General features: G+C 41.8%; 1 protein-coding gene across 5 annotated transcripts in view; it reads right to left on the bottom strand.

The window, feature by feature from the left end:
- Positions 1-25,870, bottom strand: part of grid2ipa (glutamate receptor, ionotropic, delta 2 (Grid2) interacting protein, a) — a 47,232-nt gene that overhangs the window by 6,619 nt on the left and 14,743 nt on the right. For 3 of the 5 annotated variants that reach the window (XM_074696941.1, XM_074696945.1, XM_074696944.1), the window contains 10 exons: positions 19,244-19,519; positions 15,247-15,332; positions 14,852-14,921; positions 12,517-12,813; positions 11,175-11,326; positions 10,810-10,971; positions 8,403-8,509; positions 8,164-8,308; positions 4,795-5,123; positions 41-2,458 (listed from right to left, as the gene is read on the bottom strand). In XM_074696941.1, coding sequence (XP_074553042.1) covers positions 41-2,458; positions 4,795-5,123; positions 8,164-8,308; positions 8,403-8,509; positions 10,810-10,971; positions 11,175-11,326; positions 12,517-12,813; positions 14,852-14,921; positions 15,247-15,332; positions 19,244-19,519 — 4,042 coding nt within the window. The remainder of the gene's footprint in view (positions 1-40; positions 2,459-4,794; positions 5,124-8,163; positions 8,309-8,402; positions 8,510-10,809; positions 10,972-11,174; positions 11,327-12,516; positions 12,814-14,851; positions 14,922-15,246; positions 15,333-19,243; positions 19,520-25,870) is intronic. The other 2 variants (XM_074696942.1, XM_074696943.1) reach the window with 2 other exon arrangements.

Genomic DNA, 25,870 nt, shown 5'->3' with positions numbered 1-25,870 from the left:
ATGTTGGATCATCTTGACTTGGGTCCCTGTCTGAACTCACCTGTCCCCAGATTGTCCCTTCTGAGTTCTCCACCTGCTCCCATCGCAGCCTCTTCACACTCATGTGGTTTGAGTCCATCCTTGAGAGTGACGGCCTCGGTAATGGTGGAGGGGAGCAGGGTGGGGGCAAAGGTGGAGGTGGTGGTGGCTCCATGTGCTCTGTCGGGTCAGATAAAGAGTGGGGCAGGGACTGGGGTTGGCTATGCGGTTGCTTGTGGTGGGGCTGAGCTGGTGGCTGGTGTGCTGACTGCAGCAGATGATGTGAGGGCTGGGACTGTGGGCGGGTGGCTTGGGTGGAGGCCTGGATCTGATGTTGGGACTGGTGGTGCTGGGGCAGAGGCTGGAAAGTGGAGAGGGTGGGCTGGTGTGGTTGGAGGGGTTGAAATGTGGAGAGAAGGGGCTGAGGTCTGTGGGGCTGCTGAGGAGGGTGGATTACATGAATCTGATGTTGGTAATCCTGTGGAGGAGGTTGTGGAGTCATATGGTGGATATGATGGATTTGAGGGGTGCTTGAATGGTGATGGGTCTGCTGAATGGAGTGGGGTCTTTGGGGAGAGGGCTTTGTGGGCTGGGGGTGATGGGTTTGGTGGATCTGCTGCTCTTGAAGTCGCCCTTGCTGAGCCTGATGTTGACTTTTCAGACTTCTCCTGCTCTGATGGGAGTGGCCATCCCGGTTCAGCTGAACTGGGAGGGAGGCCGGCTCTTGTTGGACTTGATGCAGGAGCTCAGTTGAGGAGTGATGGGGCTTTGGTTGGTGTATCTGATGGGCTTGATGGAGCAGCTCTGTGGAGGAGTAGTGTGCCTGAGGTTTATGCATTTGATGGAGCAGCTCTGTTGATGAATGGTGCGGTTGCCCTCGGTGCATCTGGTGAGCCTGATGGACGAGTTCCGTTGAGGAGTGATGAGGCTGCATTTGCTGTAACTGTTGAGCTTGATGCAGGAGCTCTGTTGAAGAATGATGGGCCTTGGTTTTGTGCATTTGGTTTAGCATTTCTGTTGATGAGTAATGGGAATGTACATGTGCATGTTGCATCTGATGGAGGATCTCAGCTGACGAGTGGTGGCCTTGGGATTGTTGCAACTGATGCAGCATCTCTGCAGAAGAATGATGCACTGGGACTTGGTGCATCTGGTGGAGCATCTCAGCAGAGGAATGGTGGGGCTGGGATCTCATCCCCTGGTGGCTTTGGTAGATGCCCTCAGCATAGGGACCTTGTTGGTTGGGATGAGATGTTTGTTGGGGCGATGGTTGGTGCGGAGAAGGAGCTGAACGGGATTGGCGTCGATGGTGATGGCTCTGGTGGGCCTGTTGCTGCTGTGCTTGCCGCATCATCATCAGTGGATGGCTGGGGTGGTGATGACTTGAATCTGGGGATGGTAGTGGTGGTAAAGATTGGTGGAGTTGCTGGAGGGGCAATGGGGAATGTGATTTCTGCTGAGTTGGCTGGGCGGGCATTGAGTGGTGACTCTGGTAGATCTGTTGCATTTGTTGCTCCTGGTATGCTTGTTGCTCCTCATACGCCTGACGTTCCTCATAGGCTTTACGCTCCTCATACGCTTTACGCTCTTCATAAGCTTTTTGCTCTTGGTATGCTTGAAGTTCCTCGAGTGCTTTCTGCTCCTTGTAAGCTTGACGCTGTTCATACGCCTTTTGTTCTTGGTAGGCCTGGCGTTGTTCATATGCTTGTCTTTCTTGAAAAGCTTGTTGCTCCTGGTACAACTGTTGCTCCTCAAAAGCTTTCTGCTCCTCATACGCTTGTCTTTCTTTGAAAATTTTCTCCTGGTATGCTTGTTGTTCCTGGAAAGTCTGCTGCTCTTGGAATAGTTGTTGTTCTTCATAGGCTTTCTGCTCCTCATATGCCTGCCTCTCCTTATACGCTTGCTGTTCCTCATAGGCCTGTCTTTCCTGATAAGCCTGTTGCTCTTGAAAGGCTTTTAGCTCTTGTATGGTTGCATGGACTTGAAGATCTTCTCTAGAAGGCATCACCTTGTGTAAAGAGTGGCGTTTAGGTGGTGGGTTACTGCGAGGCGGAGGTGGGGGTGGAGGGCCGGATTTGCGGCGAATGGGAACATATGCTCTTGGGGAATGCTCAGGGGTGAAGTTGAGGGTCTGCTGCTGTTGCTGTTGTTGCTGCTGTTGGTGCTGGGTCTGTGCAGGCGCCGGGGGAGGAGGGGGAGGAGGCGGGTCATTGAACTGTACAGGTGGGGGTGGTGGAGGGGTCATCGGAGGTGGAGGGATATGGTCAGAGGAAGAAGAGTAGGTGAGGGAGGAGGCATTCTCTTCTCCGCTGCTGCTCTGAACATCACTGGGGCTGCTGAGCTCTGGGGCCACAAATCCTCCATTTTCTTCTTCATCCACACCCAAGTCTTCTTCATTATCATCATCCTCCTCATCTGGGAAGCCCATCTGTACAATATCCTGGCATTAACATTAATCACACATTATTAGCCATGATGTCAAGTGGAACTTGTGAACCTCTTATACTACACTTTATAAGCTAGATCAGACATCTACAACGGGGGGTTCCATGGCCCCTAGGGGTCCATGGAGGTATTGCAGGGGTCAGTGACATTTTTAGCTGATTAGGCAGTCTTTTTACATTTTCAAATAATTATTCCCAAATATATCATTTCAACTCATGTTATTGTCTTTGAACACACATCAATGGACACAAGGAGGTCAAAGATGTTATTTTTAAGTCAGACTAACACTACCAAGGTAAGTTTAAACGTACTACTAGGCCCGGTTTAATAAAATACACAATAAATAATAAATAAGGGACCCCTTATTTATATAAGGGGGTGTCCCTGCTCTGTCACTCCATCAGTTAGGAGGTCCTTGGTCTGAAAGACACTGAAGACCCTTGATCTCGATGATTTGTTTAAAACGTGGTTATTACTGTAAAGTTTACACAAGAATGGCCTGACATTGTAAATCTAATGCCTCCTCTTCAAACATGTCTAATCTAACTGGGGTAGTTCAGTGGGATTTCTAGGCAATATTTTTTGTTTGGAGATGCTGTGAGGAGGATCTTTTGTAATTGCAGTCCCTCACCACCTTCTGGCCTGGAGTCTAACATACACTGTCGTAAACAACTTTAGCAAGGCCTGTGTCTGTTTTGGAATTTGATGGCGATCGTATCGAAACAAATTTCTTTGTTTAAGACAACTTTTTACTGGATACAACACGCCAAGGTAAGGGACTTATCAGTACAGTTACATAGTGCTACAGTTTGAAAGGTGACATCAAACAAACGCTTTAGTGGCCAGCTACATAGCGACATCATCAGCCCAGTGCTCCAACGTATCTATAGGCTACCATGACAAGTAAACACTGTCTGTTTGTAAGTAGTAAGTTTAGTACCTGTTTATATTTGAATCCTGGTTCTGTCCTGCCAGTCATCTAGCAGAGCTAACGTAACCTCACTCTTCATTTTACTGATAGACTCTCAAATTTAAACAGACCACTGAAGAATAACTGCTGACTGAAGGTTGGAATGAACATTAGCCTCTGTTTGAGTCTTTAGCTCTATTACTCTCCTGTTTAAATTTCTTTTGCTCTTCTGTCCTTTTCTGTCTCACAGTTAGGCTCCTGTGTCCATCATCGCTACAAAATTAATCACAGAAATAGTTCTCAGCAGACAAGAGGGGGGTAGAGCCAGGGGGCGGTTTTTGCAGCATGGCAGTATTTACAAAATCTCCACATTGAATGGAGCAGACCGAGCGAGTTTGCTGTTTGCCAAAACTTCACTGTAAGGCATTGATAGCACTAATAAAATGGCAGAGTGTAGGATACGTCCTTTTGTATTGGACCCCGAGTCAGACCCGGACGGTTCTGCAGCTCAGGAGGAAGAAAATCCACCTCGACACAGATCATCTCAGGACGCTTCAGTGTGGTGAGTCAAACTGGTACTGTAACATGTATAGTTTATACGTTTATACTCGGCTCTTGGTGGGTGTATCCCTCGGTGGCGGTTGTGTGACTAACTGACATCACAGAGGAGGAGCTGCTTAATCAGATTACTCCAATAAAAAGAAAGGATCCTCCTGTCGTCACGAAGGTGGAAATCTCGCTGCCAACTGGCAATGACTTATTTTCAGAGGCATCAAATCTTGTTCTAGGATATCAGAAAAAATACAATATCCCATTTTTTGAAAATTCAGGGAGTGAAAGGTCTTGTTTTCAAATTTATTATTTTATATGTTAGTATTAAATCAGGGATCAGCATGATATGTCCCCTTTAATTTTGGTGCAATACCATGTGTGTATCTGATCAAAAATTTTGTACAGCTAAGAGGTTTAAATGATGCTTTTAAATGTCAGTTGGACATCTCTTGGATGAAGCACAAATTGGGCTCTCAATGATTCCTAAAGGTTAAAAAATGCCTTACCTACTGCAAAAATTTTAGAGGACAATATGCAAGAGGAAAAATTGTAGGGAACATCTATTGCAGCTTACTAAAACCTGTACTATTTATTTACACCAGCAGATTTTGATGCATGTTCATTTATGTCTTGATCATTTTATCAGGCTCAATTGTACTACATTGGGTCTCCAGTCATTACAAAGCTGTTACCTAAGCATGAACAAGGAAAATGTAATAATTCACAGTGTTACATAATGTAATATCATGTGACTCTACACGTTCATTAACTTGAATGAAAATCATGAGCAGTTTATGATTAATCTAACTTCCGTGAACAACGCTTAAAACCATTTGATTTATCTAAGATAAGCACTTCTGTGACTCTACCTCCTCGTAGTCATTCTCAGGGGTCAGGAAGTCATCAACAATGGCCACCCTCTGTCCCAGAGTCTCGCTCAGCGCATCCAGAAATCGATCCGTGTCCTCTGAGCGCGGCGGTTTGGAGAAGGTGTAGCGCCGCTTGCTGCTGCGATGGGTCGGGGGACTTGCTGGGTAGTCAGGAGGCTCTGGTGATGGAGGGGGACTGTCCAGGCTGATGTAGGGATTGGAGTCCCCACTGGTCTGGCTTGTTAGGCCTGAAGAATAGAATTGGGTTGCAGGGGGGCTTGGGAGAGGCTCAGGCCAGGATGTAGGGAGTGGGGGACCTTTGCGGCTACCTGGGACAAGAAAAAATACAGAGTATTGTTAGATTAATGAAAAATGTTATGTAGGTGCGATGACTAATAGAAATGTTTCTCTATGTTCCTTAGGGTTTACACAGAACAAAACACACAAAGTTGTTTGCTAGCTTTTAACAAAATTATTAACAAAGTCTGAAATAAACAACTGGGAAGGTTTCCATAATCTGAGGGAAGTTAAGATGTTGCTGGCTTAAAAGTTGCATTTTAATTAAAAAGAATAAATCTGGAGAAACTCACTTTTACTTTAAAGTGATACTCTGGGATGGAACAAGTTGGGTTTATCACAAGGTCACAGGGTTTAGGGCAGAAATTACCCCTACAGCAGTGTTTTTGTGCAGCAGAAGCCCAGGGCGCACGCACCAAAGACCCCCTCCCTGCTCCTCTGCCGGTTTCCTCTGCACTCAGACGGGCCATATTTTACTTGACCAAAAATACAAATAAATGGACTCTCAGCAAAAACTCTGACATCGGTCTGCATTCACGCTTTATTTAGAGAATTTTCAGTGCGTTACTTTCACACAAAAACACCGCTAAATAAGACTCTAGTTCTCATCGTGTCGTAAAACGGCGCTACCTCCGCTGCAGAGCCACAGCTGGCTACGAGGTACTCACCGCTTAGTGTATCAGTCCGCACGCGGCGTGCCAGATATAAACAAACGCAGGTAGTCTGCCAGGACGAAAAGACACGATGAGAGCTAGAGCCTTATTTAGCGGTGTTTTTGTGTGAAAGTAACGCGCTGAAAATTCTCAAAATAAAGCGTGAATGCAGACCGATATCAGATTTTTTCTGTGGGAGTCCGTTTATTTGTGTTTTTGGTCAAGTAAAATATGGCCCCGTCTGAGTGCAGAGGAAACCGGCAGAGGAGCAGGGAGGGGGTGTTTGGTGTGAGCGCCCTGGGCTTCTGCTGCACAAAAACACTGCTGTAGGGGTAATTTCTGCCCTAAACCTTGTGATAGGACCCAACTTGTTCCATCCCAGAGTATCACTTTAAGGCTTGAACAACAGAAGTTTAAACATTATTGGAAACCCTAGACTACTTAGGCATCTACATTAAACTGTACTACATCCAAAATATGGACATAGCAACCCTCTTCCCCTTTAGAGTTTGCTAGTTTTTGTTTTGTTATAAATTTTGTCAATACAAGTCTTTCTGATCTAAGAACATATGCAAGCAGCTAGGCTTAAACACGCAACCCTCCAGGTTTTCTTTTCTATTATAAACTCTCTAATTTGTTTATGGTCCATAGTACAATGAGGTTTTTTATTGTGGTTGTTTTGCTTATATTATTTATTTATTTATTTATTTATTTTCCCCCACCAAAATTATACTTTAATTCATCAGTTTTCAGTATACTTGATGATAACCGCGACCTTGGACATATGTCTACACAGAAATATATTTGGTTTGGACTTGTTTGCATTCTTTCACTGACAGCCAGTTATCCTAATTGAGTTTGAGGGTATGTACTTGAAAAGATTTTTCATTTTGTGTGGGAAGGGGCATAGACATGCATGTAAATGTAAATGGCAAAGTTCTTATTGTGTTTGATACAAAAGTTTATTTTTATTTTTTTTTCTTTTTCTTTTAATTTGCTTTCAAAAAGTTTTTTGTTATAATTATCACCACATTTTATAATATTGGTCATACAACAACATGTTATACTTGTCTCACTGTTTTTCCTTATTTCTGAAAAAAGAATGTAACTTTGTCTAGCTGCTAGGGGTGTAACGGTACCCAAAAATCACAGTTCGATACGTACCTTGGTTTTAGGGTCACGGTTCAGTACATTTTCGGTACAGTATGGAACAACGCAAAACCATTTGCTTGTTTAGCATGTTTATTGAACCAAAAACTTGCCATTATACAGCGGGGGGGGAGGCTCTTCAAGCTCCAGTTGGTCATTAGTAGCAGATGATGCACAATTCAGACACAAGCTTCTGTGGCTACGGAAGCTCTTTGATATTCATCTTCTGATTGGCTCACTGTGAGACGTCACATCCACATGATACAAATGATCGCAAAGCACCAATCACAGACCACTTTCCTCATGAATATTAAAACGCCTTCCCTGCTCAGCCAATCATAGACGAGCACACACGTGAATATTAAAGAGCCATGTGCAGCGGCTAACGTAAACTTACTGTACTCGTTAAAATACAGCACTGTACCGAGCTGAACGGCCTCATGGAGTGGTTCATCATGGATACATGTACCTTTACACCCCTACTAACTGCAAAACATGTTTTATTCTTGCGTTGAATAAAAACTTAGATATAAAAAATAAATAATTAAATCTACGTGTGATAGTTTAAACCAAATGCATTCTTTTTAACAGAGAGTTCTCCAGACCCATTTCCACGTTACCATGTCCTCCAGGAGAGGGGAAGCGTTTCAGTCTAATATGCCCCCCAGAGAGCCAGGTATCAGCCCTGAACTGGATTCAGCATGAAGTTACTCTCCCATCTGTGCATACTGCATCACTAACTGGGAGGAAACAGATCTTTTTTCCCCCAAAAAAGGAGAAGTTATGACCAAATCAAATAAAAAAAAGCAGATTGTGTAAAAAAAAAATCAATAGCTCTGGTTCAAGAAGTCAGTGGATCCCAAATGGATCTCCTGATTTAGCAACATAAACTCAACATGTGCAAGTGAGCTGAAAGGGATTCAAAGCAGTGGGTTTATTTTGAGACTGCTGTATATTTAAATGTAGAAGAAAATAAAGAAAAAGAAATCCTGTTGATGCAAAATTCAAGGATATTCAGCTTAGGCAAAAATGGGTCTGCTACCTTGGGATTTATCATTTTTGCACTGCAGTACTTTTAAAGTATGCTGTTTTTTCCCCCCATCTCTTACACCATTTCACACACACTCAAACACACACACACACACACACACACACACACACACACACACACACACACACACACACACACACACACACACACACAAGCAAAGAGTTTATAAGATAGTCGTATCACGTTATATGTCTCTGTAAAGGATATGAGTAAACATACCTGTGTTATGTAATGTAGGAGAGGATGCGCATGAAGGAGGCTCCAGGTCCAACAAACTCTCTGGGGCAGGAGGAGGACGGCTCTTCAGGGACTTAGATCTCTTGGCTGAATACATGTTTTCCAGTTCAGCGTACACTGCTGACAGCTTGTATGGTGGGGAAGCGGAAAAACCAGAGTGACTCTTAGCTTGATGTTGAAAGCTTATTTATCACTCTGTGAGGATGGGTTTTGGTACGTACATTGGTGAGGTTGTTGGGAGTTTCTGGAAGAGAGGTACCATCACCTGACTGTCTTTCCCCTGGAGCCAATCTCATCCCTACCTCCAGCACTGGCTCTGAACGAAGGCCTAAGACAGTTTAACGTTAGCATGACTGATACATAACAAAGGTTTGTGTTTCAATGGACCAAACAGGTTTTTGGCTCAATCATGGATTCTTGTGCCCCATTTCCACCAAGCAATCTGGTTTAGATCAGTACAGTCTGGTATGGGTTGGCTCAGTTAAACTTGGTCCTGTTCACGTTTCCACTGCCAACTGTGCACCCTTGTGTTAGGTAGCGGTACAAGAGCGCATAGAACGCATCCAGCAATTCTTCATCATTGTGATTGGCATGTGGCTTTTTGCTACAAAGCACAATCAGGCTTTGTTGAGAAGACTGTTTGCTGCCAAGGTAAGTGAAAATTCTTTCAACCAATCAACGGTCAGCAGTGTTGTAGCCCCACCTTCCGAGATTGGATCAGTTTAGTCTGGCACCCTTTCGGAAGGGTCCCAAAAAGTGGGACGGCTTCTTTCCGTTATTTGGGGAACTGTTCGGGTTTAGTCAGTGGAAACATCATAAAATGAGTGCTGTGCAAAAAACAGAAATCTTATCAAGTGTTTTTGTCTTATTTTCACTAGAAAATGTCTTTTTAGACTTAATATGATCCACTTTTCCCTGACTAGATCACGAAAATGTCTTGTTTCGAGTCATTTAAAGACAAAAATAAGTTCTGACTTGCTTTAACAAGTTCAAAAAATCTACCAATGGAACAAGAAAAAAGTTACTTGAGGGAAGATGTCAATCTAGTTTCAAGCAAATTCTCTAGTTAGTTTCTCTTGTTCCATTGGCAGATTTTTTGAACTTGTTACAAGCAATTCAGACCTCATTTTTGTCTTTAAATAACTTAAAACAATACATTTTTCTGGACTGATAAGTTTAATGTGGCTCATATCAAGTGTAAAAAGACAATTTTTACTTTAAAGGTACAATTGGTAGTTTGATTTTGATACACTTTTTGTATCACAATCTCCTCTCCATCCCGCGGACCAAACTAAAGTCATTCGGCGACAGAGCCTTTAGTGTGGCCGCCCCCACCCTCTGGAACTCACTCCCCGCAGAAATCCGCAACTCTCCCACCCTGGACTGTTTCAAATCACTTCTCAAAACTCACTTGTTCTCCCTGGCCTTCCCTGTTTAAGGCCTTGTTGTCAATTTCTTTGTCCCTCTGCTGTGAAAGCGACCTTGGGTTCTTTGAAAGGCGCTATATAAATTTAAGTTTCTTATTATTATTATTACTTTTGTTATACTGGTTAAAATGATCTATATGTCCTGACGGCAAGCAATACATGATGTGTTCTCAAATAGAGCCAATAAGATCAGCTATCTACAGCAGGAGAAAAACCAGGAAAACATCAGCCAATCACATCGATTGGGATCCAATCTGCTAAACCAATCAAATCCCGTCCTGATGTTTTGCTCTCCTCCTGTGCGTACATTTCACCGGCGAGCACTGCCCATGACTTAATGCATGTTCCAGAGTTTAGCGGTGTACAGGTTCACACTCAGCAGAAGGACGGCAGAGAAACTACCCGTACCCCGATTACTGGTAACTGCTCCTCTGGCTAAACAGAGCAAGAAAAGAAAGACAGAGGCTCTGACCCGATGAGGTACTTGACTCTGGGCTGTAGTCTGGATCAGAGTCTAATAAACTCTCACCACAGGGGCTCTGGCAAGCCCCCCCCCCCCCAAAAAAAGTGATATCTAGTAAGTCCTAGAGAAAATGTACATGTACTATTTGTATTATAGCTTTACTCCTAATATTGTGTCACAGGTAAAAGTGGATAATGATTGCATGACGGTTGCGAGTACTGACAAAAGTCACGTTTGTTTATTTGTTTTTCAGCTTTACGTTTTAATGTTTTGGTGTTTCCTTACCTCTAAATGAGACATGACTCGACATAGTGGAAAACATAAAATGATGTGCTGAGTCCATCTTTCAGTCATTCACAATCATGGTCGAATTAGCGGTGCTCGTGCATGTGAGCGGGGGCGTTGCTTTGGAGGAGCTCCAAGGGGAGAAGGAGGAGGGGCTAGGCGGAGTCCTAATGAGATGCTACATTCAAATTCATGCTAGTTTTTCAGGACTGCCTACCCTGCCTTTAAATAAGACAGAAACACTTAATGAGATTTCAGTTTTTTGCAGTGCACCTCTTGGTGGAAACGGGGCTTTGGATAGGCAGCACATGTATAAAAACCCCAAAAGATACCAAAATAAACTGAGGTCAGTTCTTCAGACACAACAGAGACAATGGTGATGATCAAAAGTGTCATGGCGGTCTTAGTGCTACTATTTCTACTGATGAGGATGACTTTGATGAAGGTCTGTACCCATGCCCAAGTGTGTTCCAATGACCAGATCATCAGAGCTACGTCCCCTCACACTGCTCCTGTACGTGGTCCCTGTCACCCTCATGGAGCTGCTACGCCGATGGGGCTCGGGGGCCACCTCAGGCTCTGGAGGAGGGGGAGGAGGAGGAGGTGGTGGTGGAACTGGAACACACACACATATCGGCAATGCAAAGGTGTATAGGGAGGGCTACGGCTGCTAAGCTGATCTGAATCAGTGAGTTCGCTAAAGATCCCCATGACAGTTTTCATCTCACACACACAGATCCCTTTGTATTCACATGTACCACCTTTAAAGGCCCACGCACCCAGAAGAAAAAGAAACACACACACACACACACACACACCTGGAGCTTTGAATCCAAGGAAACGCGAGATCTTGCTCTGGCAATGCTCTTGCTCTTCATATGTCAGCAGCTGGTAAACAAACTGCCAGATCACCTGTTTGGCCGGAGTGTCCAGCACCGGGAACACGTCCACGATCAGGGTGTCGACATTTCTGTAGCAGCCAAACAGATACAGGTGACACCGTTTGCTTGGGTTAGAAGGCCAGAGTTGGGTGCACCAGGGTACACGTACAAGCCGTGGAGCAGTCGACAAGAGGATGAACTCATATCATGTCATCAAATTTGTGAAGGGTTTTAAAAGTTTTTGAGTTCAAGTTTTGTTCTGGTCTGCTCTGGTGGACCAATCAGGGAAAAGGGAATCACTGACGTCAGCATATCCCGGAAATTCCAACAGCTTATTTTAGGTCAGGATTTTACATTCAGAAGCACAACCAAGTACAGGTTTGGTCATTAAATATCACATTTTGTGGGCTGGGAGGAAAGCCAAAGACCCACAAATTTCACTAAAAGACTTAATAAAGTAATTTTTGCACAATATGGGACCTATAAATACCCATGATTAGCTTGTGCTAACATGCCAAGTCGGGTGCATGGCTCTCCAGTCTCTCTCTAGTGAGTGTGTTTACGTTATCATAATTGGAGGCTGTGGGTGTGTGCTGCCGCTGGCACTGAACCAAAGAGGAGGAGCCCAGCTTGAATGTTGTGTTTACTGACAAGTAACAAAAATTCCTGCAGACCCCACCTTTAAATCCATAAATGTAGTCCTCAACCTATAATCCATCTTCTTTCTTTAGTCTGTGTTTCTGCAAGTCTCCAAATTCACAACTAAATCTCTGAATTACCCATTTTTGGGGACTCTAACTTAAAGTAATACAAAAAGGAACACTTTTTCACTGCTTATCACATAAACAAGATTTTTAGCCTCAGCTTGATTCTTTTCTGAGACTCCTTGCACCTTTGAATCTAAAATCTGTATTTTTAGGCTGCTCCATTTTTCTGTGTGGTTGATGAACTGAAGAGCTGTAAGCTTATTAGCCCAGATTTCTTGTCTCTGCACTCACTTACACGTCAAAACAATGATCAAACTTCCATCAAACTGTGCAAATTGCATCCTAAAATGTGAGTGCAGAGGATTTTATTGGTGATATGACACATTCAGCTGTACAAAAAAATGTCTTTTTCCTCCCTCTGTAGCCCTTCGTGTCAGTGGTTGTTAAAAATCTTCCCATAACAAGCATCAACAGCGGGAAAAGAAGTTCTTCCTGTCAGTGTTGTTCTTTTATCCATCCTCTGACTCTCTCTGTATCTGTCTCTGTGCAACATTCCCCAACCCGTTCCTCACCTGTGCTGGAAAAAGTTCTCCAGAGCCTTGCAGATGGTGTACCTCTCCTGAATGGTCAGCAGGTGCTCCAGCTGCTGACCAAAGGTGCGGCCCTGAACCCGGATGCTGGGGGGTAGGATCTCTGCAACCCACTGCAGGGAGCTGAGGGCAGGGGAACGGGCACGCTCTGTGGGAACGCTGCCTCCTGCGAGGTCCTGCTCTGACATGGTGAAGGAAGGTGGACCATCCTCGACCACCAGAGTGGGCATGGCACCACTGCCCTGGAGCATGGACACCACCTTCTCATGAGAGGAGGTCCTGCAGGGAGAGACATGAAGTTTTATGAAAGAGAAAAGCTTCTTGGGATTGGCAGAGATTTTATATAAACTGGAAAATAAAGACACTTTTAATCCCCTGACGAGACTCCTTGTATCTGTAGTTTGTATTTTAACTTCACTAAGGTCAGGAATTTTGTCAATACCGATGCCCTTATCAATTCTGCTTCTCACTCTGATTCTTTATCGATTTGCTTGTCAATTCCTGTTGTCAGTTTTCTTGGTACAAAAAAGTAGCTTTACAGGTTTTCTGTGTCAACAACATTCAATTGAATTTAAACTGTAAGTGAATAAAATGTAATTGGTCCCTGAGTATGGATATTTCTGGGCATAATTAAACAGAAACAGGCAAAAATTGCACAGAATGTGACTTTGATGTACTGTGTTGTAATATAGTAATAATTCAAGTAGGCCATCTAGTGTCTCAAAGTGGTTATAGCAATGGTTTAAGTTGTTTGGAAGCTTTCCGTAGTTATGAAGTCAGCCATGAGCCTTTCATTAGCCTGTTAGCTTTTGACATTTGAAATTCTCAGTATTTTTTACAAAGAATTGATGTGATATGTTTCTGAGATGAAAGTTGAAATTCTGTTCTGAAGCTGAAGTTATACTGATGTAAGCAAACTACTAGCATATCAATGCAGTTTCCCCTATATATTAGCATCAAGCTTGTGCTATTTTCTTATTTTGGTAAATAAGGTGATTTATACCATTTCAAATGTACCGAATATGAATCTCCTGAGAGAGAGTAATGTACATTTCTGTATGAAGTCACTTCTTCAGTAAAAATTCAAGCTGTAAATCCTGAATCAGAGTTTTCTTGGGAAACGTTATCTAACTGCTAAGCTAAGATAGCTGCAGCAGACTAGTCCACGTAAGGCTTGGTGGCTCCGGCACAATGTGAAGAATTAATAAGGGAATCGTTCAGCACAAAGGCTAACGATATCGATGGATTAAAACATTTCTTATCGATTCTCAACAGGAACTGGTTTTCGATTCCCATCCCTAAAATTCACCCATTCAAAAAAAACTGGATTGTATGTGTTGAAGTGAGAACAACTTTGAAGAGTCTACCAACAACATAAAACTTGAAAAAAAGAGAAATATAAATAGGGGAGAACGGGGTTAGTTGTCACACTTTTAACTCAGGTGTGAAATGCTCATCATTGAAACATCTTTTAGTTGTCATTCCTACTTTGCATGTCATCTTAAGGTGTTGGCTTCAAATATGAATGCCTCTCATTTTCAAACTCATTGTAAGAAAAAGGTAATTAACTACCAAAGACACATCTGACCAATCCCATCATGGGGATGGTCGTCACGCACTTTGGGGTCATTTTTATCACAGTGTTATTTTAATGGGAAAAATCTTTTAAAAATGTATGAAGGTAGAACTAAATTTAAAAGTTAAACTGCGTTAAAACGTTGACGAATACATGACTTAACTCATCTTAGCACAGAATAAGAAAGGAACATGGACAGGAAACGCATAATTGGACCAGCCTCCTGTTTATAACATATACATATACATGACAACCAACTCCAAAGAAAATGTGAAGACAAACTGTAACTGGAATTACGTGTAAGTATTGAGACCAATAGCTGTATAACAACTTGTTAGCTAGCTACCTACAGCTTCTCCTTCACACTTTTTAAGGATAACAATTGTTTTGTAATAACTCTGTGGTGTAAAAGCCAAGAAGAAAAGTAATGAGGAGCTAAATATTTACAATCTAATGTGAAAAACAAAAAAAGAGTGCTCTAACCTCAGGTTTAGCTGTCTTTCATTAGAAAAACTGTGCTCTGATACCAAATCTTTAAATACCATCCCACAATTTGAGGGACAGTGCCCTCTGGTGGTGAGGTATAATGAGTGTTACAACCAACCCGTGCAATATCTAACCCCATTCTCCCCTATATATAAAGCAGACATATACAAACTAAATTATAAACTTAATGTTTTTTTGGTAACATATTTAAAAATATAAATAATGTTCTTTATTTTATATGAGTGGAAGCTTAACCTCATGTCCAGTCCATTGAGGAACAGGATGCGGTCTCCTGGTTTCAGACCTGCCTTGTCTGCTGGGCTACCTACAAGACAGGAAAACCAGTGTGAGAAACAGACATTTAATGTGACTGTTTTCTTACTGAAAGACACAAACAGTGGTGACATATGATTCACTGAAGGGATTTCATGATCTGTCCTCTCTCTGTTTAATGTTAAAACAGTGTAATCTGATGTGTAAGCTAAAACTACTCATGTATAACAACAACTTAACCATTTACACACATGACAAGTTTGTATCACTTGAATAATGACAAAATAATTTTCATCAGAATAATCCTCACGCTGTCACCATTGATCTGAACTGTACTCTAATCAGAAATTTCCCCTGAGCACACATTTGTAACTCACCAGGGATGACTGAGTCAATCCAGACTGGAGCATGGCCTCTGAGAGTGAAGCCAAAGCTCATGTTGCCCTTACACACTCTGACTGTCCTGAGGAGACAAACAAGAGCTTTGATCCACGACAGACTGAGGGATAAACAGAGGTTTTAGAGTTCACTTAAAAACATAAAAAGATACTGTCTACATTATGCCAGGTGATACTTTAAACTCTGTGAAAATAATAAGATGTGTGTTACTGCAGAGGCTGGTCAAAGTCAGCACATGTATGCACAAACCATGATTTTAAAAAGGTAATTAAAAATAGAGTTTGATGTTTTTAACTAAAAATAGTCAAAGCATCAGATTTTGAAAATGATTTTTTTTAAAGAATAATACATGCCCAGTTACATTTGATCTCCCATTTATTCAGGTTGACTTCACAGATAAGTAACATGTCTAGGTTTTAAAAGAGGTATACCGGGGATTGTGGGTCTCTTAGAAGTAAAATCATAAAGAGGTCTCCACTCTGTGAGCGACTGCATGAGCAGATATTTCAACAATTTAGTCAGGAACACTCCTATCATAGATTTAAACCATACATTGCCAAATGGAAATACAGTTAAAGTTGGCGTTGTAGCTCTGCTTTTCAGAGTAAACCGTGGGTTAGCCAAGCAGCCTGCTTAGGCTTTCCAGGGAGTGCTTTACAAAATCCCCCACATGGGTAAATGCATATGGACTTAATAAGATGCAAACATGGGAAAAAAGTGAAAGAAAGTAAAAGAAGAAAAATGTCTTCATCAATCTGCCACTGGAACAAGAAGAAATTGCAAGAAAATTTGCTTGAAACAAGAAGAATGTCTTAATTGGCATAACATTTTACTTGTTACAAATAATTCAGACCCCAATTTATCTTTAAACAACTTGAAACATTCATATTCATTCATAGTGAAATGCTGAGAGGAAAAAAATGTTCAGTATTGATTTTATGAGGCTATCAAAGTGTTGTTGCCTCATCGCTGCAGCTGATCTGTCGTGCAAAGCTAAATGATGGCAGACCTGTTTAGAACTCAGTGCCCTTTAGTACAACATTGTTGTGCATTCAAACAGTCAGTCCTACTTAATATTAATTTCCTGAATAAGCTTGTTAGAACAAACAATGTGCCATTGTGTTGAGATTAATTTTCGTTTATATTTGGGTTAGTGGAATGGTCTTGCTTGGTGAAAAAAAGATTGGCTCTCATAGTTTTTCTGTGGGGCAGGCGAGAGGTGCTTTTCCCCTGTTTGAATTCTTTAACAGTTTTAGAATAGAATAGAATAGAATAGAATAGAATAGAATAGAATAGAATAGAATAGAATTTACTTTATTAATCTCAGAAGGGAAATTTGGGTGGGGTGCCAATTCAATTCAGGTTACAATTCTTTGATATTTCATTTTTTTTAACACCAGACCATGGGAAAAAGTTGAACTTAAATGATGATGTCTACAGATTATACCAGGAGCTATATTTTCCCCCAAAATTCACGTCATGTGAGTCAGAGAAAAGCATTTTGTTCTCTGCTGAAGAAAAGCTGTAACTGTTTTTCAACCCAGCTCATAAACAAAGGATAAAATAGGGAATTTAAATTAAAATAATAATAATAACAAAGAAACCCAATTTAGATATTGTAAAACAAAATATCCTGATACTTATACAAAAAATGAAATCATATCAAGTGTTTTTGTCTTATTTTCAGTAGAAAATGCCCTTATAGATTTAATCTGAGACACATTCATCTGACAAATCTAGACAAATGTCTTGATTCAAGTTAATCAAAGACAAAAATAACAACTAAATCGCCTGTAACAAGTAAAAGAAAATCTGACAATGGAACAAGCAAAAAAGTTACTTAGATTAAGACATTATTCTAGGTTCAAGCAAATTTTTGAACAAAATTTTCTTGTTTTACTGACAGATTTATTTTTGTTACAAGCAATTTAGACCATATTTTGTCTTTAAATAACTTGAAACAAGTCATTTTTCTGGACTGGTCAGGTGAAAGTGGCTCATATCAAGTGTAAAAAGACATTTCCTACTGAAAATAAGACAAAAGCACTCAGTAAGACTTCAGATGTGTGCAGTGTAGGAGTAGTCTAGGGTGGAGGAGGTGATACTAACAACAGTAAAGTCTGGTTAGCATAAGAGTAGCAGGGATAGGTGAGAGTGGAGGTGTGTTCAAATACACCGCCTTATCACCGTACACGAGCTGTGGTTGAGTGATTTCTGTGTCTTGCATGAACCTACGTAAACTTTGTTTTAAAAATAAAGTTTCTCAGTGGACAGTTTATCAGAATGTAAGGATTTCATGATCTACATTACATTCTCATTTTTATGTTTCAGAAGTAGCTGTGCATCCCTCTTGTTTGTGGCGATTTCCTCATTTTTTGATAAGAAGAAATCCTGTATCTGGCATAGAGATAGACCAAAATGGATTTCTTGGGGCCGATACCGATATTTGAAGCCGATATTCATTCGCAAAGTGAAAATATTGGCGTAAAAAATTTTGAATAATACAAACTCCAACGATTAACTGCATTTAATGCCTTCAGGCATATGTTTATTAAACAGCTCCCAGGCTTAGCAGCATGTTTTATAAAGTTAAATGAAAACTTAAAAAATAAATTGCTAAAGTTTTCTACAGTAAATATAAATTTCCAAAATTTCTATGTAACTGCAATGAAACTGGACAGTTGAGTTTGTGCTGCCTTTTAAGGGCATTTAATGCAGTTGAATTAATTTTCTGTTTGGTTTTACATGACTGATTTTAAATGACCATCTAGGGCTTCCATAGAGTGGGCAGGGAGAAATTCTGTGCAGAGAAACATCAGAGCCACAACAACACAGTTTTGAATGGGTTTCATATTGGCTGTCGGATTAAAAAAAAGGCCAATACCGATATGCCCCAGAATGCCAAAAATCGGCCCCTCTGGCAAAATCTGGCAAAAATGGGACATTTTAAATTTAAAAACTCTAGAGAAGGGTCCAGTTGGTTTTTAAATGTCTATAGTGTGTTGTGAATCCTTTTGTGTATCCTTTTGTGTGAAAAGGATACACAAAGGTAAACTCATTTCTCAACCTCCTTGAACTGTACTGTGGCATCCAAACTAAAATTAGCATAACATATGTTTTACAAAAAAGTACAATGTTTCAGTCTTGACATTTCATAAGTTGTTTTTGCACCAATTTCAACCAAATAAAGACTTTTAAAAACTTTCTGTTCATCTGTTTTAATCAACATTTTATATGTGATATTTGTATGTGTTAACTTTTGAAGCTGAAGCTGTGCAAAACTAATAGTAGAAGAATACATTTTTTATTGATAACCATAGGTATGGACTGATAACCCAGGTGTTGTTTAACTCCTAACACCTCTGTCCATCCTGGCAGACATCAACTGCACCCTTCGTGCAGATATCTATATTCAGCTTACTGCTTTAGTTTCACATCCTGCATTAACAGCCCTGCTTAAATATGGACAGTGCATCCCAGGGGAGTCATGTAACATCCTCACATGGCAGAGCAATAGAGGAAATGAGCGGTCTCTTGAGTCAAATTATCACATTTCAAATAAATAATGCCGGGATGTCTGTAATTGTAATGTTTATGTGAGTGTGTTTTTAAATTTGATGAGGATTTTGTTATTTGTACATGTAGCAAACTGGCATTCTTTCATAAAGCTGACAGTGTGTGATGAGAGTCAGAAAAACCAGCATGAGCGTCCCACCGGCTCTTCTGCTGCAGGGTCTATCCCTCATTTAGTGTTCGCTGGTCTGAACTCACATAAATTTCATGCCTACACGAAAACCTGTCACAGCAGTTTCTATAACTTGATGGGACATGAGGAGGGGGAGGATGTTATTTAAGGAAAAGACTTTGCTTTGAAATCTTTCAGAGTGTGACTGGTGAGGAATAAAAGTTAAGGCACCAAAAATAACAGAATAAGCAAAGAAAGTTACAGCCCGCTGCTTCAAACTGGGAACAGACCTGCAGTTGGTGGTGGTGCCGCTGGAGTGCCCAGCTATGAGGGAGGTGGTCTTGCGCATGCCGCGTGCTGGGGGCGCCACACCCTCCTCTGCGTGGGTGCGTGGCACTGAACTGGCTCGGGTGGAGACAAGGAGGCGCTCAGGGTGGTCCTCGCTCCTGCTGCGGCGAAGGTGGCTCCGGCTGGGGTCACTGAAGCTCCGCCCTTTGATCCTGCTCATCAGGCTCTGGGAGACCACCTCGTCAAAACGCTCCCGGTGCTTCTTGGGAATGAAGATCCTGGCAAACATTGTGGAATCCAAATCAAAGACGAAGCCTGTTTCTTTACATCAGAGGACAGCAACAGAAGCTTTACAGAAAGCACACAACAAAATCACATGAGACGCATTCCAGAGAAAATCCAGAGAAAATCCAAAACTCCACATCCTAATCTCCCAAAGCCTGCATGGTCCAAAGTGTACACAAAAACAGAGGGATTCTTGTTCTGTGTTTTGTTCCAGCTCCTGGTTTCACTTAATTGGTTCAAAAACAAAGCGGTCCAGATCGTCTCCAGGGAGGGCTGAGGCAGGTGGAAGGAACAGATCCATTTAGTTTGTGTGTGTGTGTGTGTGTGTGTGTGAAAGAGGAAAGAGAGGAGCTGCATATGTGTGGTCCTATCGCACTCACAGCTGCAGGTAAGAGTGTTAAGCTTCAGTCACAGCTCACAGCTAATATGTGAAAAAGGAGAAGGAGCCACCTCTGGGAGAAAGTGCTCCACTCCCCCAAATAGTGTTAGTTTCCCCTCCCATAATCAACCACTAATGCCTTGTTCTCTTCTCTATCCCAGACAATAATCTGTGATATTTTCTTTGCACCCTTTTTGTGCAACATGCCCTAAAATGAAGGGTTAATATGCTCATTTGGTCAAATTCTGCTTCTCCTGCTCTGTCAAAAAGAAAGCAGCCTCTTTTGTTTACACTCCAACCTGACATCTACGTTTGATTTCCCTGAGTTTTTGAGATCTCTACTCCCATTAAACATGTTTGTTTCAGTGCTGCCAGCTGCATGGGGTGTATTTTGGCCAATTATCTGCAAGAACAAGACAATTACATAACATAGCAACAGAAATGACCCAGTAATGGAGGAAGCATGGCCATAAACTCTGCTTTGAGATGTGTTTCATGTTGTGTGTTTCCTTTAAATATATAGGACACCGCCTCCCCCCCATTTCTTCCTCTTCTCACACATTTCTGCACACACATACACAAGCAAACCTCCATACACACACCACCTCATTTGTCCCTTTTCTCTTTTGCTTATCTTCCCATCCCACCTTCAAAACGTGGCTGCCTCCATCCTCAACACAAGCCTCTCTCATTCTCTGTCTGCAACATGAATCTCCTGGGTGCCTCCGCTGAGAGGAGAGGAGAAAAGAGAGCTTTTGTTTTGCTGAGTGCACCAGCTCCAGCGTACATCCAGATGCACAGCGCAACTCCTGACTCAAACGCGACTGTTGAGGACGAGACTCAGCTGTGTGGTTTTTTCGTCTTCAAAGGTGTCACACTCTCTTTGTAGGTGCATTTGGGAACATTGTTAGGAAGCAATGGCTTAGATGATTCTTTGCTTGGTAGTTTCACAAAAACCAAGAGTGAATTTTGGGTTTGAATTAAGAGTGACGCCTGAGCCGAGCTACCTCTGAACCAATATTTCACAATCAGGATAGGCAAAGAGTCTTTTTCTCTCTGCAGATTTTTTACACAGACAAAATTCTGACTCAATAGTTTGCAAACTTTTGCAAGCAGACACACTCTCAAAAAATACAAGTATACATTAAAAAATAATGGCTTTAACTCCAGATGACCAGAATATCTTCACAGTGAAGCACTAAAACCTATGATGACTGTACGTCCAAAGACCGTCTGATGGTAGCTTTAACTTTTGCACTGTTTGTAATTTCATTCATTCATTCTTGACATAATTTTTGTAGGGCACTTCTGTTTTCAAAAATATCTTGAGATATACACTGCACTTGTTGACAATTGGTTTGATATAAGATGTTGTTATGGATACTCATTTAAGTCTGTAACTGTTTCCTCAACACAGACTTTCAGCTTTGCATCATCCAACTGCAGCAAAACAAACTTTAGCCGTGTTTCCACCAAGCAGTCCGGGTCAGTTCAGTACGGTTTGGCACAGTTTGGTATGGTTAAAGGGATAGTTCAGTTTTTTTGAAGTGGGGTTGTATGAGCTCTATGTGACCACTAAGGACATTAGATACAGTAGAAAGTTGTCTCCTCTCCCTCAGTAAGACACAAACTTTAATCGATGGTGGCGAGGAAATAGACGCTAACATGGAAAAACCGTACCAAATTCAAAGGCTATTTTCTCTGCCTACAAGAACTAAAATAAAAAAATGTAATACCACAGCTTAAGAGTACGCTACATAAAATATTTTTTAAGTGCATTAAGTCTTTGGAAATCTCAACATTTATCCGGACCTAACTAACTGGTCATGTATCCTTCCGCGCAGTGCTAGTGCGCTCCGTCCCCCCTCCTCCTTTCAGCTGTAGGGAATGTAAACAAGCTATGCTTCAGGCGCTGGTTGTAGCCTCGTGTAAGTTTGATCAAGTATCTTAATTCTTTTGTTTGTACTCTAAGGATTGTGAGGCAGCGCAGGAAATTCAAAATGAGTGACTATGACAGCGACAATGAAGTTCTATTCACTTTGGAACCAAAAGGATACCTGTATGAACCGGAGTACACAGAAGAGGAGCTGCTACAGATGGAGACTGAAAGGAATACAGAGGAAACATCCGCGGACACCGGACATCAAGATGCTGAGTGTTACTGCTCCCACAACTGTTGTTGTTGTTGTTGTTGTTACAGGACACTCCAGAATTTAGAAGAGCAGGGAAATCTGTGTAATGAGTTATACAGACGGTTTGAGAGCCAGCAGTGTCCTCAGACAAATCCTGAAGAGTGTCTGTAACCAAGCTCCACTCGTGACAGCAGTAACACTCAGCATCCGTGGGCATTGAGTCACAGCTCAGACATTTACACCACTGAGTATTTCAGACTCTGTCTTGATGTCCAGTGTCAGTGGATGTTTTCTCTGTATTCCTTTCAGTCTCCATCTATAGCAGCTCTGTGTGCTCCGGTTCATACAGGTATCCTTTTGGTTCCAAAGTGAATGGAACTTCATCATCACTGTCATAGTCACTCATTTTGAATTTCCTACGCTGCCTCACAATCCTTAGAGTACAAACAAAAGAATTACGATACTTGATCAAACTAACACGAGGCTACAACCGGCGCCTGAAGCATAGCTTGTTTACATTCCCTACAGCTGAGAGGAGGAGGGGGGACGGAGCGCACTAGCGCTGTGCGGAAGGATACATGACAGGTTAGTTAGGTCCGGATGAATGTATATATTTCCCTAGACTTAATGCACTTAAAAACATTTTATGTCGCGTACTCTTAAACTGTGGTATTACTTTTTGATTTTAGTTCTTGTAGGCAGAGAAAATAGCCTTTGAATTAGGTACCGTCTCTCCCTGTTAGCGTCTATTTCCTCGTCACCATCGATTACAGTTTGTGTCTTACTGAAAGAGAGGAGACGACTTTCTACTGTATCTAATGTCCGTAGTGGTCACATTGAGCTCATACAACCCCACTTCAAAAAAACTGAACTTTCCCTGTAAGCCTGATCCCGTTTGCATTTCCACAGCAAAACTGTGCCCTCTAGTGGTAGGCGGCATATATGCCAAAAGCTGCAGCTGTTAAACAATAGCGTGATGCCGTAGCAGTCCGACACAGTGTACCCCGCTAATAAATCCAAGAAAGAAGAAAATCGCGACACAGTAAATAAGGGGCATAAATGGAAGACATGCAGCATTTCGTCCTCTCTGTGATTGTCATGTAGCTCTTTGATACTAAGTGCAATCAAGCTTTGTTTCAGAGAAGACTGTGTGCTGCCAGGAGAAATGCAGCCACTGTTGGGGTAAGTGACTATTCTTTTGACCAATCAACGATCTGCAGTGTGTAGCTCCACCTTCCGAGAGTGGATCTGTTCAGTCTGGCACCCATAGGGAAGGGTCCCAAAAAAGAAGGCCAGCTCGTCTTGGTTTTTAGGGATCTGTCCCGGGATAAGTCAGTGGAAACGCCACAAAATGCGCGCCGTACCATGACGAACCGAACCGGTCTGCTTTGTGGAAACGCGGCTTTTATTTCCATTTCCATGTTCCATAACAGAAAAGATTTGCAAGCGTTACAGCACCAAACAGCAACAGGACAGTTTATCTCCTGCCTTTCACTCAGTGGAGTCATTCACACACATCACTGTCATACAGTGTAAGTCCTGGGTTAACCGCTGTGTCATAGTCAACTTTTAATCATGTCCAGTATCATTGTCTCCTGTCTTATTTATAATTCTATCTTTTTAACTTCTTGTGTAGGTCATTTGTTTCTGGTATGTCAACTTGTTTTGTTGGTGTTCCTTTCTCATGTGTATGAGCTGCTCCACACTAATTTCCCCATGGGGGATTTATTAAGTTTTCTGGATGTGAATCTAGTTTTGGTTGGTCCATGTTTTCCAAGCAGCAACCTCTCGCTTAAAAATATAAGACAGAGCGGAAGTGTTAAAATCTGCTGTTTCTCGAGTGTGAGCTTGAGGCTGGCTCTGGGAGTACCGGAAGTCACATACACACCAAGCCAAAATAAGCTTTTTTCACAGCGGAAGTAAGTGTATTTACGGCCTGGTACATAAAAAGTCCCTCATCTGAATCACTAATTTTACTATCAACACACCGTACAAGGGTTAGAATCTGTTTCAAACTTGGTAGATTTGAAGATATTAACATCGCAACATTGCCCGCAGCTCAGGTCACATGACAGACAGGCACCCTATAGCTTTCAGTGTGGAAATTCAAACCCCACTCTACTTCCAATATGGCTGCACCAGCTGATTTGCTTAAAAAATCAGTTCCAGAAACAGCCAGGTGACGCTGCGAAGACCGCATCCATTAATTATATCATGTATGGTGTTACCCTTTTGATAAATGCCTGCAAATGTAGTCAGTCACCACCAGAGCTTATCTGCTCACACATTACATTAACTTAACAACTGTCCATGTGCAACTCTGGCTCTACATCCATGAGTGCTGTCCTAATTGTGGAGACACAATAATTCCTACTTAAGTACGTTCATTGGCATTTCTTTCAAAATACTTATAATAATTGAGGGGGCAGTTGCGGCTCAGGGGTAGAGCAGGTTTGCTGTCAATTGTAGGTTAGTGGTTTGATCCCAGCTTTTAATACCACATGCCAATGTGTCCTTGGGCAAGTTACTGCACTCCAAACTGCTCACAGTTTGTAAATGAATTGCTGGTCACCTAGTGTAGCATCCTTTGCCATCAGTGTATGAACATAGTATAAATAGGTTAATGTGACAAGCCAAAGCTAAGCTAAATCGAAGTTGTCGTCAGATATTTCCAGTGATACTTGAGAATTATGACATGAAAGCTATTAAACCAGGTGTCAAAATATATCAGTTAAAATACATACTTCGCTTTGCATTATTGATTAACTTGACTCTATTTTGAGAGAATTGGGCAGCTAGCTAATGAGTGGTGTTCCACAGGGATCAATACTGGGTCCTCCTTATTTTCTAAAAAATTCTGCTCATTGTTTTGCTTCTACCTCTACCACAACATAACTAAGAAAAAATGAACAGGCAAACAGAAAACACAGCCCAGATCTTAGCCCTGCACTGTAGAAGAAGATGTGTCTTGTGTTTACTGCTTAAAAAAAAACAGACCTATTTTTGTTTGGAGTAAAAAGGGAAAAAAAAGTAATAGTTTCATAGGTTTAAAACTTTGAAAACATCACCCTTTCTTCTTTTGTTCAAGCTGAAGAGTGGAGTGTGAAATGTGTCACTATGGTCCACTCAACTATAAATACATGTGTGGAATTGATGTGTAAATTAGCATTTGTTTGTAAAAATTGTGAAAGTGTCTCCCCAGACACCAAAGGAGAAAGAAGGAGAAGGACTTTAAAAAATACTGTAGCATCTGTTTACGGAGGCATCCATATTAATGAAGCTGAAGGGAAACAGTGTATGTAGGTGTCTGTGATTAAGGGCAGGATGTATCTATGCTGCAAAAGAAAAAAACAGCATTTCCTCCAGGATCTGCGACATGTTCGCCTTTGAAGCCAGGCTGCTTTGAACAGCTTTCCCAGGACTTGGTTTTGTACAGAAAGTAGAGCTGTGACAACAACGGTTAGAGATTTAAAACGACAACAGAAGAAAGAAATCTATCTGAACCTTTGTAAACTTTGCCAACAGAGAGTTACAGCGAGTGAGACAGAGAAATAAGAACAGGGTGGCGAAGACGCTGACAGACTGACAAGTCGTCACAAGTGATGAAGTGATGTGAAGACAAGTAAGATATTAGAAAGGTAGATGCGTAGATACAAGTATAACAAATGAAAAAAGAAGAGAGAAGAGTGGAAGTGGAGCTCTTTCTAGGCCAGGGTCGTGTCGCTTTTGGGAATGAAGCAGTTTAGTCTGCACTCTGTGGCTATGTAGGCCAGAGAACTTTCCCACACAACACTCATACATCACCGTGGTGGCTCGAACACACGGTGGACAGG

This window comes from Halichoeres trimaculatus, unplaced genomic scaffold (genome assembly GCF_033239565.1).
Source record: "Halichoeres trimaculatus isolate MK-OKI-2021-1 unplaced genomic scaffold, fHalTri1.1 fHalTri1_scaffold_20, whole genome shotgun sequence".
NCBI lineage: Eukaryota > Metazoa > Chordata > Actinopteri > Labriformes > Labridae > Halichoeres > Halichoeres trimaculatus.
Note: the sequence above shows the minus strand (reverse complement) of the source record. Positions and strands in the feature narration are given on the sequence as shown.